At 40.3% G+C, this 14,750-nt stretch overlaps 1 protein-coding gene across 1 annotated transcript in view; it reads left to right on the forward strand.

The window, feature by feature from the left end:
- The window catches only part of LOC102811210 (D-tyrosyl-tRNA(Tyr) deacylase 1-like), a 224,561-nt gene that overhangs the window by 36,093 nt on the left and 173,718 nt on the right, over window positions 1-14,750 (forward strand). Inside the window, exon 4 of the mRNA XM_006860643.1 lies at window positions 12,237-12,343. Coding sequence (XP_006860705.1) covers window positions 12,237-12,343 — 107 coding nt within the window. The remainder of the gene's footprint in view (window positions 1-12,236; window positions 12,344-14,750) is intronic.

Raw genomic sequence — 14,750 nt, forward strand, 5'->3', positions numbered from 1 at the left:
TATGTGGTTCAGAGTTCTGGGACCATCCCCTGAGCCTGCTTGGTCGGGTATTCTGTGTTGTTGTTGGCGGAGCTCTCTGCTATACGTCTACCCGATCCGCCATCTTGTTTGTTCCTTGTTTGTTTGTTTTTTAATTTAAGGTTTTTATTATTGATTGAGTGAAAGTTTACAGGGCACATCATCAGTTTCACATTCAGTCTACATGCCTTCTTGTGCTGAGTTCATGTTTTTTTGTGCTATTTCTTTTCAGTTTCTTCTTTGTTTTAAGGTTTCCTTGTTCTGCTTGGATCTTCATTTTCATGGTAAGTTGTGAAGTATTAACTTTTTTTGGGTTACCCTCTGGTAGCGTAGTGGTTATGAATCGGGCTGCAAACCTGAAGGTCAGCAGTTCGAAACTACCAGCTGCTCCACGGGAGAAAGATGAGGCTTTCTACTCCCGTAAAGAGTGACACCCTCGGAAACCCTGTACAGGGTTGATATGGGTCTTAACCAACTCGAAGGCACTTACTAACAACAACAACATAGTCTATTAACTTTTCCCTCCATTTAAGACAGTCTATTTTATCCTGCAATCTACCTGACCTCCTCACCACCTGGATCTCTGTTCCTGTATTTTTCCCTTCTTTGACATTGTTAATGTCTTGATCTTTGGTTGGCTTCACAGGTCCTTTGAATTTGTTGCTGTAATTTTGTTCTGTTCTGGACTTTGTTGTCTGTCAACTGAGTTCCGTCTGTCAATCTCTGGTTGTTGTCTGTTCTTGTTGGTTTTCATTCCAAAAAACTCCCTTAAGGATATTTTAAATTGCTGGATTGGCTTTGACAAATAGCTTATGTTTATCCTGGAATGTTTTGATAGCACCATTGTATTTGATTGACAGTGTTGCTGGAGCGATGATTCCTGGTTGTCAGCTTTTTTGTTTTAGGGTTTTATATATGTTTCCCTATTGCCTTCTTGTCTGCATGGTTTCTGCTGAGAAGTCAGTGCTTAATTTGATTTGCTTGCCTTTGTAAGTAACAGTTCTTTTTTTCTTAGCTGCTTTTAGGGTTGTTTCCTTGTCTTTCAGTTTGGAGAGCTTGATTATTATGTCTTGGTGACTTTTCTTTTGGGGTCTATCCTTCCTGTGGTTCTTTCAGCTTTTTGAATGTTTATCTTCTCATCCTTCAAGATGTAAGGGAAATTTTCTTCCAGTAGCTCATCAACTATCTCCTCTGTAGACTTCTCTGATTCTTCCTATTTCAAAATGCCAATCATTCTTAAGTTATTCCTTTTCATTTTATCCAGCATGAATCTTAGACTTTCTTCAGATTTTTTAAAATCCTTTTTTCTGTTTGCTCTTATATCTTAGCAGTATTCTGGTTCTGCTTTCCATCTCTTCAGTTCTACTCCTTTCCCCTTTCAGGATATTATCCATTTCTGATACTTTAATAAAATCATCTGGACCTCTTTTTGTAGGTTTTGAATTCTTCCCAATGTTATAGCTATGTTGTTTGATTGCGCCTGTATCACTTTCCTGACTTCTTCCATATTTTCCTCCACCCCTTTGTGGAGCATTTGAATTTGTCTCCATATCATTCTTCTGAATTCCTTCTCAGGAAGATCCAAAGCCTGTTCTTCTAATGGGAAGTTTATGTCTGCCTCCCAGTCATTTGTCTCACTTACTTTTTTTCTGTTTTTGGACATGTGCTGAGATCTTTCATTGTTTTTTACTGGCAAGTTCTGTTAAAACAAATATTGAATTGGTCCAACCATAGAAAACTATTAAAAACATTTCAATTTATTCTTCAAAGCGAATACTACAAAAACATTAAAAACAACAAAAACAAAAACAACAAAACCCCCCCAAAACTAAAATCAGATATGAATAGGGTACATGTGCTTGTATGGTCATCTGCTTTTGCTTCTTGGGCATGTTTAGTGTTTATCTGTGGCCTTAATACTCAATTGAGTATGTGTTTTCATAAATTTTTATGCTTTCTGATTGCTTCCAGGTAGATGTGATCAGGAAGTGGGGTTCCCTTTTCACTCTTCCTATTTCTTAACTCAAGAGTAACTTTCACAGGTGTTGTCTACATCCCTGGTATACGACAGTTGGTATTGGTTCTTGCCTGGGTTTTTGTGTTTTACAGAGTGTGATTGTAGCTTGACTATATGGCAGCAGTTGCTGATCCTTATTAGGTAATATAGGGAGAGAAAGAGTCCCCCAGAGGTAGAAAGGGAAGCATAAAACAGCAAAACAGTACCACCAAAAACAAAAACAAGAAAAGAAACAACAACAACAACAAAAGAAAACTAGATTGAATACTGCAGTCTATAATCACAAAAAAGAAGAGGAGGGATAGAAGGAAAATAAAAAATTAAGAAAAAAAAATATCTGTAGCCTAATATTAGTATGACTTTAATGTCTTCTCCTTAGCTTCTTGCTTTCAAAGCTGTCTGAGAGATCTCAAGATGGCACTGTTGATTGTTATGCTATACCTCAGTGTTTAATTTAATTTTTGGCCTGTTTTTGTTTTTAAACTCTCTTTACCTCTCTACAGCTCTGTCCTGACCTTTTTCGTATTAAAAAAAAAAATGAGTCCAGGGCCTGCTCGTGGTATCCACTTGCTCAGGTACGCCCTTCCCCCCCCCAAGTCACCAGAATGGAGGTACACAAACAGTGGGGGGAGCAATTACCAGATACTAAAAAAAAAAAAAAAATCAGAACAAACAAACCCGACAAAGTGTATTGTCCACCTTTGCTCTAAGGTTCCTGCAGTGTTTTTCTGTGGTGTTTTTGCTCCCCCTTTGGTCTTGCCATTTGGTCTCTCTCAAGATGACAGCTCTAGGCCTCTGAGCCCGGCAGATTCAAAACAATGCTATTTGTTACTTCAGCTTCAAGTTCCACTTGCTATAAGCCTTCAAACTTAAAATATTCCTAGCTATGTGGTTCTGAGTTTTGGAGCTCTGCCCTGGATCTGCTTTGCCTGGTATTCTTTGGTATGGCTGATGGCAAACTTCACTGCACCTCCACCCTAGCCGCCATCTAGCCCCGCCCTCTTAAGATGCTTCTTGATAACACAAGTAATAAAATATGAATATGTTGCTGTTAAGTACTGTGGAGTAGGTTCAGACTCATAGTGACCCTGCACAGGGTTTCGGAGGCTGTAAATCTTTACGGGAGTAGAGTGCCTCATCTTTCTCCCATGGAACTGCTGGTAGTTTTGAACTGCTGACCTAAGATTGGCAGCCCATCTTGTAACCACTATGCTACCAGAGCTCCTTAAAGTATGACTATATGTATGCCTTATTGTTGTTGTTAAGTGCTGTGGAGTTGGTTCTGACTCATAGCGACCCTCTACAGGGTTTCCTAAGAGCATCTGGTGGGTTTGAATCACCAACCTTGGAGTTTGCATTCCAGGTCTTACCCTACAGTACCACACCAAAAGCCCATGCTTACTGTAGTATTTTTTTAACTGACTTCTATATAGTCCAACTTTGGGAGAGTTCTTTTAGAGACATGGAACTGGTAAGTATCTATCTGTTTGTCTATCTAGCTATCTAGATTTATTTTGAGGAATTGCTCACATGATTGTAGGGCTGGGAAATTTGAAATTTCTAGCAAGGTCAGGCTTGTTGTTGTTGTTAAGTGACATCACGTTGGTTCCTATCCATAGCGACTCTGTATAGGGTTTCGGGCTGGAACTTCTCATAGTCAGGTGGTCTGGGAGAAAGGAATTCTGGTGGAATGTCTGTCTGTAGTCTGGAGGCAGAATCTTCTCTGTGGGGAAAGCTTGGGTTTTACTCTTAAGTCCTTCAACTGATTGGATAAGGCTTATACATATTATGGTAGGTGATGGGATCTATTTAAAGGAAATGGATTTAAATGCTAATCACATATAAATACTTCATAGCTACATGTAGACTAGTGTTTGATCAAGCAGCTGGTGAGCAGTTAACATGCAAAATTAACTATCACACCAACCAATGAAGTTTTTAGGGAAACCCATTGGATTATACACAGTAATATTATTAATCATCTGTAGGAAGCAACCAGCCCCAAGCAGTTATAAAATAGTCAGTAGACCCCCTCACACTTTTTGTTTTAGGGAGACCCAATCATAATCTGTAATCTTGTGAGCTGTGGGCAGTTTCATTCCAGCATGCCCAGTTATTTTCCCCAAATATATCTGTCAGAGAAGTTAGTGAGGGGCAGAGGAGGCCAGGAATATGCTGCGGAATATGCCTTCTTAAGGAGACCATGGCTGGGGAAACAAACAGTTCTCATTTGTTGACCTGCAGGCAACAGGGGTGAGGACTCCCCACTCAGTGAGCTTCCCAGTTTATTAGATCAGTTCTGTGAGTCTGTCTTACTCTGGAAGGCTGCTCCTCCCTAGGAGACTCTTTTGTCCCTTTATAAAGAGACCCTTTATAAAGACTGTTTATAAAGAGACTATAAAGCCCTTCCAAGACCACTTTGCTTCAACACTGAAAGTTTGTTTACCATCTTGTGGTTCTTCCCAAACCATATGCAGCCTCACTGCTCAATCCAGCACAATATCAGGGTTTCAGCAATGATATTATTTGACAGTATTAACAAACTTCAATCATGAAGTAGTTAAGAAACTCATAATAAAATTACAACCACATGGAGGTGTACTGAGTTTGACTGTAAACCTTCTCCGATTATCACATTCCCAGGGAGAGATTACAGTCATATTTCATATTAAATTCCAAAGGCTTTTAAGTAAATCCAAAGGGATTAAAGTCTGAAATACTTTGATGTTGTCATTCTGTATTCCTATTGCTGAGGTCTCCACCTGTGATAGCCTCTTCCCAGACTGCAAAGCCATTTGAACTGCAAGGTCAGTGATTCAAGCTCATCAGCTGCTCTTCGGAAACCCTATACAGGATTGCTATGGGTCGGAATCAAGTTGACGGCACTTAACAACAACACCCAGGTTTAGAACTGGTTGAAAGATAAAGAGGAAGAATGAGTGATAAAAATGACATCTAGACAGCAGGGATTGCTGCTCTGGGGAACTCAGACAGGCTGCCCTGAGGGCTCACTGAGTCACTTAAGAGGGAGGCTGAATCTTGCTTGGTCCAGTGAGCAGTTTAGGGTTGACTTTGCAGAGCTGAGGATTTGTTCTGGCTTGTGGTGGCTGCAGGCCTGTTCCCAACATGGCCTTTCCCTCAATTTTTCTTTAGTAGCATGCCATTTTGGTTTGTGTCTTAGTTATCTAATGGGACTATAACAGAAATACTACAAGTGGATCATTTTAATAACCAGAAATTTATTGTCGCCTAGTTTAGGAGACTAGAAGTCCAAATTCAGAGTGCTGGCTCTAGGAGAAGGCATTCTCTTTGTTGACTCTGGGGAAAGGTCCTTGTCTCCTTTCATCATCTGTAGGCCCAGCATTCCTTGGAGATTTCCGTAATTCTTGGCCGTTTTCCCTGGATCTAGGAGCTTCACAGTATAGGGACTGTAGGGCCGAAGGACGCACTCCATTACTGGTTCTTCTTTTTGGTGGTAGTAATTCCGTCCTTCTCTATTCATTTCTCTCTCCTTTTATATCTTAAAAGAGATTGACTCAAGATAGGACCTAATCTTGTAGATTGCAGCTGGCCTCATTACCATTATTTGTTGTTGTTGTTGTTGTTGGGTGCTGATGAGTCAGTTTCAGCTTGTAGTGACTCTCTGCACAACAGAATGAAATACTGCCTGGTCCATTGTTGCTGCTGCCACTGTGTCATTCCATCTCATTGACGTTCTTTCTCTTTATATCTGACCCTCCATTTTACTAAGCATGATGTCCTTCTCCAGGGACTGGTCCTTCCTGATAACATGTCCAAAGTATGAGAGACTGGCTTCTAAGGAGCATTCTGGTTGTACTTCTTCCAACACTGATTTGCTTGTTTTTCTGGCAGTTCATTGTAATATTCTTCTCTAGCACCATAATTCAAATATATCTGTTTTTATATAGTTTTCCTTATTCATTGTCCAACTTTTATATATGAAGTGATTGAAAATATTATGGCTTGGGTCAGGCACACCTTAATCCGCAAACTGATATCTTTGCTCTTGAACACTTTAAAGAAGTATTTTGCATCAGTCTTTCTTAATTCAAACATCATATGATTTCTTGACTGCTACTTCCTGAGTGTTGATTGTGGATCCAAGCAAAATGAAGTCTTTGATAACTGTAATCTTTTCTTCATTTATCATGATGCTATTTAGTTGTCCAGTTTTGTTTTCTTTATATTGAACTGAAATCCATATTGGAAATTATAGAATCCATAATGTCACAGAAGTGAGGATTTATAACACATAGGATAATTACATCAGATCAGAGATGGCCACTTCAGACCATATCATGGGGTGATTGCATTATATTAGATCTCTTCATGGAGGTGGTAACTGCATCTTAACTGCTAAACCACTGAGAATTGACACAAAATCCTATTATAGTGTGTTTCCGTTTCACCTCTTTCCCCCAACCCACACTCTGTTTGCTCTTATACTACCATGGAAAATGTAGTAACAGTCACTTAAGATTTACTGAGCTCTGGTGACACAGTGGCTAAGCAGTCAGTTGCTAACCAAAAGGTCAGCAGTTTGATATGACAGTCTGTTTCCATAAAGATTACAGCCCTGGAAACCCTATACCAAAAAAATATCCTGAACCTCCTGCCCTTGAATTGATTTTCATAGTGATCCTCCTATATAGGATTTCTGAGACTGTAAATTTTTACGGGAGCAGACAGCTTCAAGTTTCTCTCTCTGAGCTGCTGGTTGGTTTGAACCTCCAACCTTGCAATTATCAGCTCAAAGTCTAACCTACAGCACCATCAGGGATCCTTTGGAAACTTGGGCAACTCTCCTGTTCTCTTTTGGGTTTGTATGCATTGTAATCAACTAGTCTACAATGGGTTTTTAAAATTTATTGAGCACTGTCTTGGGCTGGCCCTCTTCCCAGACCTCTGCCTGTGAGCACTCAGGCATATTTTCCCACCTATCCCAGGACGGCTGTCTTCACAGGTGTGGGGGTCTTCCTGGTATTTTCAGTCAAGTCAGTCAAGCATTTTAAAGGGACCCCAGAACCCACCCTTGCAGTTAAATGGTAAGTAATGACTGAGGTAGTTCTGGGCTGTGGTACTGGGGCCTCAGATTGCTTGAGAATCTTTTCCTCTTGGGTTTGGCTCCAGCCAGGCATTCTCCCTGTTTGTAATATGTTGCATAAACACGTCTGATTCTTGCTGGTCCTCCTTCAGCTCTGGATCTCATCCTGGAACTTACATTTAAGAACAACTTGATTGGGTCATTGTAGGAGCCCAGATGTAGTTTTGTAGAATGTTTTTATCTTTTAAAACTATTTTCGAAAATGTATTTATTTTTTCTAGCCAATATAATTTTTCTTAGGAGCTTTACTCTTTGATCTGGACTGGAAAAAATGTTACCATTTTAGACTTCTTGAAATATTTCTTTGGATTTATTATCTGTACAAATGGAAATTCACATAATAGTTCTGTTCTGAACTGAGGATAAACAGAAAAAGAAAATATATTTCTTGCTATTTGGAATGATAAACATGGTGAAACATATGTTTTATATCCTGGCAGCAGAAATTCAAGGTCACAAAGAATTCCTTTCCTCCTGAATCTTCCTTCAGCTTCCCCGAGGAGTGCAGCGGCTGAAATCCGCTACTAATTGTAGCTGTAATTTTAGTATGCAGTTAAACACATGATTTCCTTCCCAGCTGATGTCTTTTTAGCTAGTCTGACATGGTTAAAATGGAGAGCTTGGTGTACTTGAACAGCCACTGTCATCTTCTGGGAGGTTCCAGAATGTCACTGTTATGTATGCATGCTTGGTTACCCAGTAGGAACTATACATCTTGACTGTAAAAATGATGAACAACTTGGGTACTTTCCATATAGTCTCTAGTGCTACTATCTGTGGTGTAAGGAAACCAGTAGTGGGTGTGCCCATTTTCCTGTAATCCTCCCTGAGGTTAAGGATCATTGGAAGGGAGTGACCTCAGGTGGAAATTGTAGTGGCAGGGGGCCAGCGGCACCTTTAAATGGCCTCAGGTGGTGGAGGGTTTAGTATCCAAGGAAACCTAGGCTTGAGGCCTGGTCAGCCCGTTAATCTGAGAACCAAGTCATCTCAAAGTTGGCCCTCCTTAGAGTCTGGTTGGCCTACACCATGCTGTTTTCTTCTCAGCTTTTTCCAGAGGGCCTTCCTCAGGGTGTAAGCATGTTTGTTCCATGTGAAACAAGGTCTCCTGGTCGGGGAAGTTTGGGAGACACCCAAGTAAAAGAAGCAAAACAGACTTCTATACTCAAGGATGTCCTGAGAACCATAGCATGCTGCTGAACATCATGTTTCTGCAAGGGAGAGTTAAAACAAGCATGGTCTCCAAAAGTATTGAAGGCACTCCTGGCACCACCATAGGCTAGCCACTATCCCAAGCACTTGACATGTACTGCCTTATTTTTCACCATGATTTAGGTTTTATTATTAGTGCCTGGCTTACTGATAGAGAAACTGAGGCACTGAGAGGTTAAGAAACTTGCCCCAGGCCACATAGCTAGTAGGTGAGTGTGCCTCTTCTCTTGTAGCCTGATTCTTGGTTGCATTTTTAGATACAAACTGTGGGTAGCTTCATTCAGGAAGCTTTTTCTGATCCTTCCCCATTCCCCAGACTAGGGATGCAACCCTCCTTTGGCTTCCAGGGCCAGTTTGTGGAATGGCTCTCACCATGCTGCCCTATCACCATGATGTTACCCTACACTAGACTGAGTTCCTGATAGCCAGTCAGGGCTGTCTGGGCCTTAGAGCTGGTCTTTGGTATCTAGTACAGCACTTGACACATAGTTGCCAATTATGAGTGAGACACGGTGAGTGATTTCCAGATAAGTACTGTATTTCATATGGCTTCTGTGTTCCTTAGTAGTAGGTGGGGACAGAGAGTCCTCTATTAATTTTGGATTATACAAATTATTTTATCAAATGTGGTGTAAAAGTAACCCACTCTAATTGTCAGGAACAGTGTGTTCATTATATCAGTAAGTGCCATTAGTATGTTTAGAACCAGTGTTTAACAGAATTCTGATTATTTTACCGCATTCTCTCTCCAAGCATATTTTTGGCATTCTTTTTAAATGTAATTCAGTTTTTGGGACTTGATCAGAAACAAAGTCGTGGGTTGGGTGTCAAAACAGATTTGGAGCTCTTTCTCATAGACATAGTGAGACACTGAAAGGCTTACAGAGAAAGAAGATCATCAGTTTTGCATTCAACAGATCATACAACTTTATTTCATCTCAATGATTTTCAATCCCCTCCTTTCAACTTTGTGCTTAGGTAAACCTGTTTTTTTTTTTAAGTTTTCATTGTGAATTGAGAGAAGGTTTACAGAGAAGATCATTGGTTTTACATGCAACAAAGTGTACACTTCGTTTCATCTCAGTGATTGCAGTTCCCTCCATGTAACAACGTTACTCCATTTCCTCCCTGTGGTTCTGATTACCATTCCACCCACCCTCCCATCCCTTCTCAACTTTCTCCTTAGGTAAATGTTGCCCTTTTGATTTTGAGTGATTGACCATTCCACGGTGAGCATACCTTATTAGTGTCATTGTCCCCACTGTATCCCTATCTGCTGCTGACTGAAGATTGAGCCATGAGGGTGAGTTTCTTTCCAGAGCTGAGGGGTGATTGAGGGCCATAGTCTTAGGTTCCTCCAAATCTGGCCAGTTAGCCTGGTGGTTTTTTAAAAATAATTTTGAGTTTTGTTCCATATTTTCATTTGCTCTATATGGGACCTTCTAATGTGATCCATTTTGGAGCAGTTGGTAATGATAACCAGGCATCATGTAGTTCTTTTGGTCTCAGAGTTAGTGATTGATGTTCACTGGCTCCATTGGTCCACTGATTCCAAGCTTCTTCAAGTATCATCATTCTGCTTCCACACATGGAGAGACCAACAGTTGCACTTTTGATGGCGGCTCATGAGATTTTAAAGTCCCAGCAGTCGCTCCTCACCAAAGGAGTATGTAGGATATCTGAGAAGTTTCCATCACTTGTCCCCTGTGTGTGGTGTCATAGGATAAGCGCTCAACTTCAAGGTCAGCTTGAACTGCAAGGTTCAAACTCAACAGCAATTCCTTGGAAATCCTATACAAGGTTGGTATAAGTCAGAACTGACTCAGTGGCACTTAACAACAACAACAAATGCTCCACCACACTCATAGGTGTGTTTGTAGCAAAGGTAAATACCCATGTGCAAGTACCATCTTGAAAACCTTTATATATCTGTGGATATATTCCCACGCTCCCTCTGTATCTGTCATGTGTCTCGCCTCAGAACACTGTTGTTCTAAGATTGTGTATGTAACACTATTTACCTCTATTTCCTTTAACCCTTGTATACTTCCTTGTGTTTTCACCTGTCTTCTGCCAACCTCCCTCTTCTTGTATATTGCCCTCCCCATCAACCAAGCTAATATGGATCTACCCTTTAGCTTGTGATTTAATCAGCCTACTTACCACTAGTAACCATCAAAGAATGTTTATTGCAACATGAAAACCTTTTCTTGCATTTTTAGAATAGAGGTGTCCTACAATATTTGTCTTTTTATGATGGACTATTTTCATTTAGCTTAATGTTCTCTGGGTTCATCCATGTTATGAGGTATTTCACAGATTTATCATTATTCTTCAGCGTTGTATGTATGTACCAAGGTTGGTTTATCCATTCTTCCATTGGTAGGCATTTAGACTGTCTCCATATCTTTGCTGTTGTGAATAGTGATCGCATGAACTCTTATGTGTATATATCTGCTTGTGTCCTGGCTCTTATTTCTTGTGGATATGTACCAGCTAGAGGGGTTGCTGGTTGTACAGTATTTCTGTTTCCAATTTTTTTAGGAAGCAGCTTACTGTTTTCCATAGTAGTTGCAGGTTGCATCATTTTGCAGTCCCTCCAGCAGAGTCCCAGTCTCTTCATACCCTTGCCAGCATTTGCGTTTTCTAGGGTTTTTTTTTTTTTTGACTGTGCTGTTAATGCTGGGGTGAGATGCTATTTCGTTATTGTTTTGATTTATATCTCTCTAATGGCTAATGGTAGCATAGTGGTTACGAATCGGGCTGCGAACCTTAAGGTCAGCGGTTCGAAACTACCAGCCGCTCCGCGGGAGAAAGATGAGGCTTTCTACTCCCATAAGGATTTACACCCTCGGAAACCCTGTACAGGGTTACTATGAGTTGGAACCGACTTGACGGCACTTAACAACAACAACAACAACAATGGCTAATGGTAGCGTAGTGGTTACGAATCGGGCTGCGAACCTTAAGGTCAGCGGTTCGAAACTACCAGCCGCTCCGCGGGAGAAAGATGAGGCTTTCTACTCCCGTAAAGATTTACACCCTCGGAAACCCTGTACAGGGTCGCTATGGGTCGGAACCGACTCGATGGCACTTAACAACAACAATAATGGCTAATGATTGTGAACATTTTCACATATGTTGGTTGGCTGCTTCTTTGGTGAAGTGTTGCTCCCCATGTTTAAAAAGTTTTTTGGTTTTTGACAATGAGATACACAAACATACCCGTAAGTGTTTTAGGTTTTCAAACATATTATATAGATGATATTACACTGGATATGTATGTGTTGTTGCTACTTTTTAAAGGTAAGATTACAAGTTTGTGATTTAGTCATTTTGGTGGATGTGGCACTAATACATTGGCTGTGGTGTAGTATTTTGTTGCATAAGTTAGATAGTGTCTGTGCATGCCTTCCTCCACTGAGGGACTCTCAGTGCTGCTACTTTTTCCTTTTATAAACACTCTTGAACATTTTTCCTTATTTACATGTACAAAAGTTTCAAGGGTGGGCTCCCCAAGTTGTCTATGTGTAGTTAACTTGAACTTTACTGTTGTAACACGAGAATGCCATCTAAGATAATATACCAATTTAATTTTCTATCATTTTGCATTTTTGTTAGCCTGTATTTTTTCTAACACTTGTGTTATCAGACCTTGTAGTTCTGGCTAAGTCTGTTGGGTATACATCAGTGTCTCTGCTGTTTAATTTTACATTTCCCTCATTGCTTGTGGGATTGGCCATCTTCTCTTATGTTGACTGTTTAGTACTACTCCCCAAGTTTCTGATTATCCTGATATAAGTGTACTTATTAGACAGTGTAATCTGGCGTCTCCATCTCTTGTGACGGTTTAAATTGTTCTTTCAGATGGCAAGTTTGGTGCCTATATGCAAGTTCACATTCAGAACGATGGGCCTGTGACCATAGAACTGGAATCTCCAGCTGCTGGTGCCACCACTTCTGACCCAAAGCAGGTAAATCCAGTGAGGCCAGAATCAGGTCCTGTGGTTCATCTCCTGGGTCCTTTCATGTAATCTCTAGAGCAGTCTTCAGTATAAGGTACAAAAAAAGACTGTATCACCATAGTTGCTAGTTGTACAGTGAGCTGCAAGTAATGGTGACTCCATGTTAAAGAGAACAAACTGTTTCGTGGTCCTGCTCCGTCTTTACTTTCGTTGGTATATTTGAGTACATTGTTGTGGCCACTGTGTATTTTGAGTGCTTGATAACCCAGGGGGTTCATCGTCTAGTACTATATTGGACAGAATTCTGTTAGGATCCATAGGGTTTTCACTGGCTACATTTCAGGGTTTTTTTCTGAGTATGTCTTAGTCTAGAAGTTCCCCTAAAACCTCCTGCTGGTATTTGAAATGCTAGTGGCATAATTTTCAGCATCATAGCAACCCTAATCAAGTCACCCGAGTCTGACAAACTGTTAAGACTGGTGGTGGTCATTGCTACAGCCTAGTGTTTATTTTAATACATCCTTTCCCATGTCCATGCATCTAGTTACAGTGCAGTCGTGGGCAGGTGCAGCCCTTTTTCCTTGCTGTTGACTGCCTTTAAATTCCAGTTATCCTGTTGTAGAAGAGAAAATATCCTTCTTAGATCCTACTCTGGACTCCTGTTTCCATGACAAGGTGCCATGCTTCCATGTGCCACTGGGTGGCAGCAGAGTAGCAGCACAAACAACTCCTCCCTGCAATGACTGGGCAGCGTTTGGAGCTGGTTACCGGCAGTAGGTTTTGTTCCAAGTATGGGGGTATATGCCACCTGAGATTCTTTGTAAACCGTCATTTCTTTAACGCAACGTCTGATCTGAATTTGCTGCCAACTCTAGGCTTTTAGGAAAAATTAATTACAACAAAGAAAGGAAATCTGTAATAGTCCTGGAAAACTTTGTGGTTCTCATAAATGTTTAGCAGCCTTTTAAAGACTTCAATTAATGCTTCCACTTAATAACTTTGGAGACAGAGAGACAGAAGAATGAAACTGAAGGGATGTTTCTGTTCTTCCCAACTTCTCTGCTTTCCTTACTAGGATGCTGTGAGTGGAATGATGGAATAGCTGTGGGGAAAATAATTCATGAACCTGAAACTCCATGACTTATTCAAAGCCATTTTTTTTTTAAAGGTTTTTATTGGGGATTGAATGAAACGTTACAGGGCAGATCATCAGTGTTACATTCAACAAATCTTACATCTTGTTTCATTACAATGATTATCATCCCCTCCATGTACCATCAGTTAGCAGTGTTTCTCTTGATTCGCTTTAGCTCTTTTTAAAAGCCATGTTTTTTAATAAGGTGAATGCAGCATTTCTTTTTGTTATTGCTTCTCTGACTGATACCAAAGCAGGTTCGGTAGTACTAAGTCTCAAAGGTTTTAGTTGAGGGTCTTGAGTTATTGCTAACATTAAAAATAATTACGAGTGCGAATAATCTACAAGAAAAGTTTAACTTTATTTTGAAGTAGTTTGAGAACTGTATAAAAGTTGAAGAAAACAGAGTTTCCATAAACACTTTACTCATCGTCCCCTAATTTTAACATCTAATATAACCATATTGTTGTTGTTAAGTGCCGTCGAGTCAATTTTGACCCATAGCGATCCTGTATATGGTTTCTGAGGAGCACCTGGTGAGCTTGAACCACCGACCTTGCAGTTCAAACGGCTTTGCAGTTTGGCTATTAACCCACAGCGCCACACCAGGACTCCATATAACCATAGTACAAGGATCAAAATACTGCAAGTAATATTGGCATATTATTAACTAAACCACAAGCCTTATTTATATTTCACTAATGTTTTTCCAATAATGTCCTTTTTTAATTCCAGGATTTAATCCAGATGCCACATTTCATTTAATTGTGATTTCTCCTTAGTCTTCTCCAATCTATAGCTTTTTTTTCCAGTCTTTTCTTGTTGACACTTTGTGCTAGTACTGCTTAGTTATTGTATCAAATACTCCTCTATTCGGGTTTTCTGTGATCACGTTGTGGTTTTCCATCTGGACAAGAATAACACAAAAGTGATGTGCCCTTTATAGGGCATCATATCAGGAGGTACCTGATACTAATTTGTCTTCTTCCAGGTAAAGTTAATCTTGATTACTAGTTAAAATGGAGTCTACCAGATTTCTCCATCCTACTAAACCCTGGATTACAAGGTTGGTTTGAACTGAAAGGTCGATGGCTCAAATGCACCAGCTGCTTCTTGGAAATCTGATACAGGGGCACTATGAGTTGGACCTAACTTGATGGCATTAAACAACAACACCACCACCAACAACACATCATTTTGTATTCTTGCTTGTTCTCAGCAGATGACTTTTCTTTCTACTGTTAGATGGCATTAACCCTGTTTCCCACTACCAACCAAGTT

The sequence above is a fragment of the Chrysochloris asiatica genome, unplaced genomic scaffold (genome assembly GCF_000296735.1).
Source record: "Chrysochloris asiatica unplaced genomic scaffold, ChrAsi1.0 scaffold00039, whole genome shotgun sequence".
Taxonomy (NCBI): domain Eukaryota; kingdom Metazoa; phylum Chordata; class Mammalia; order Afrosoricida; family Chrysochloridae; genus Chrysochloris; species Chrysochloris asiatica.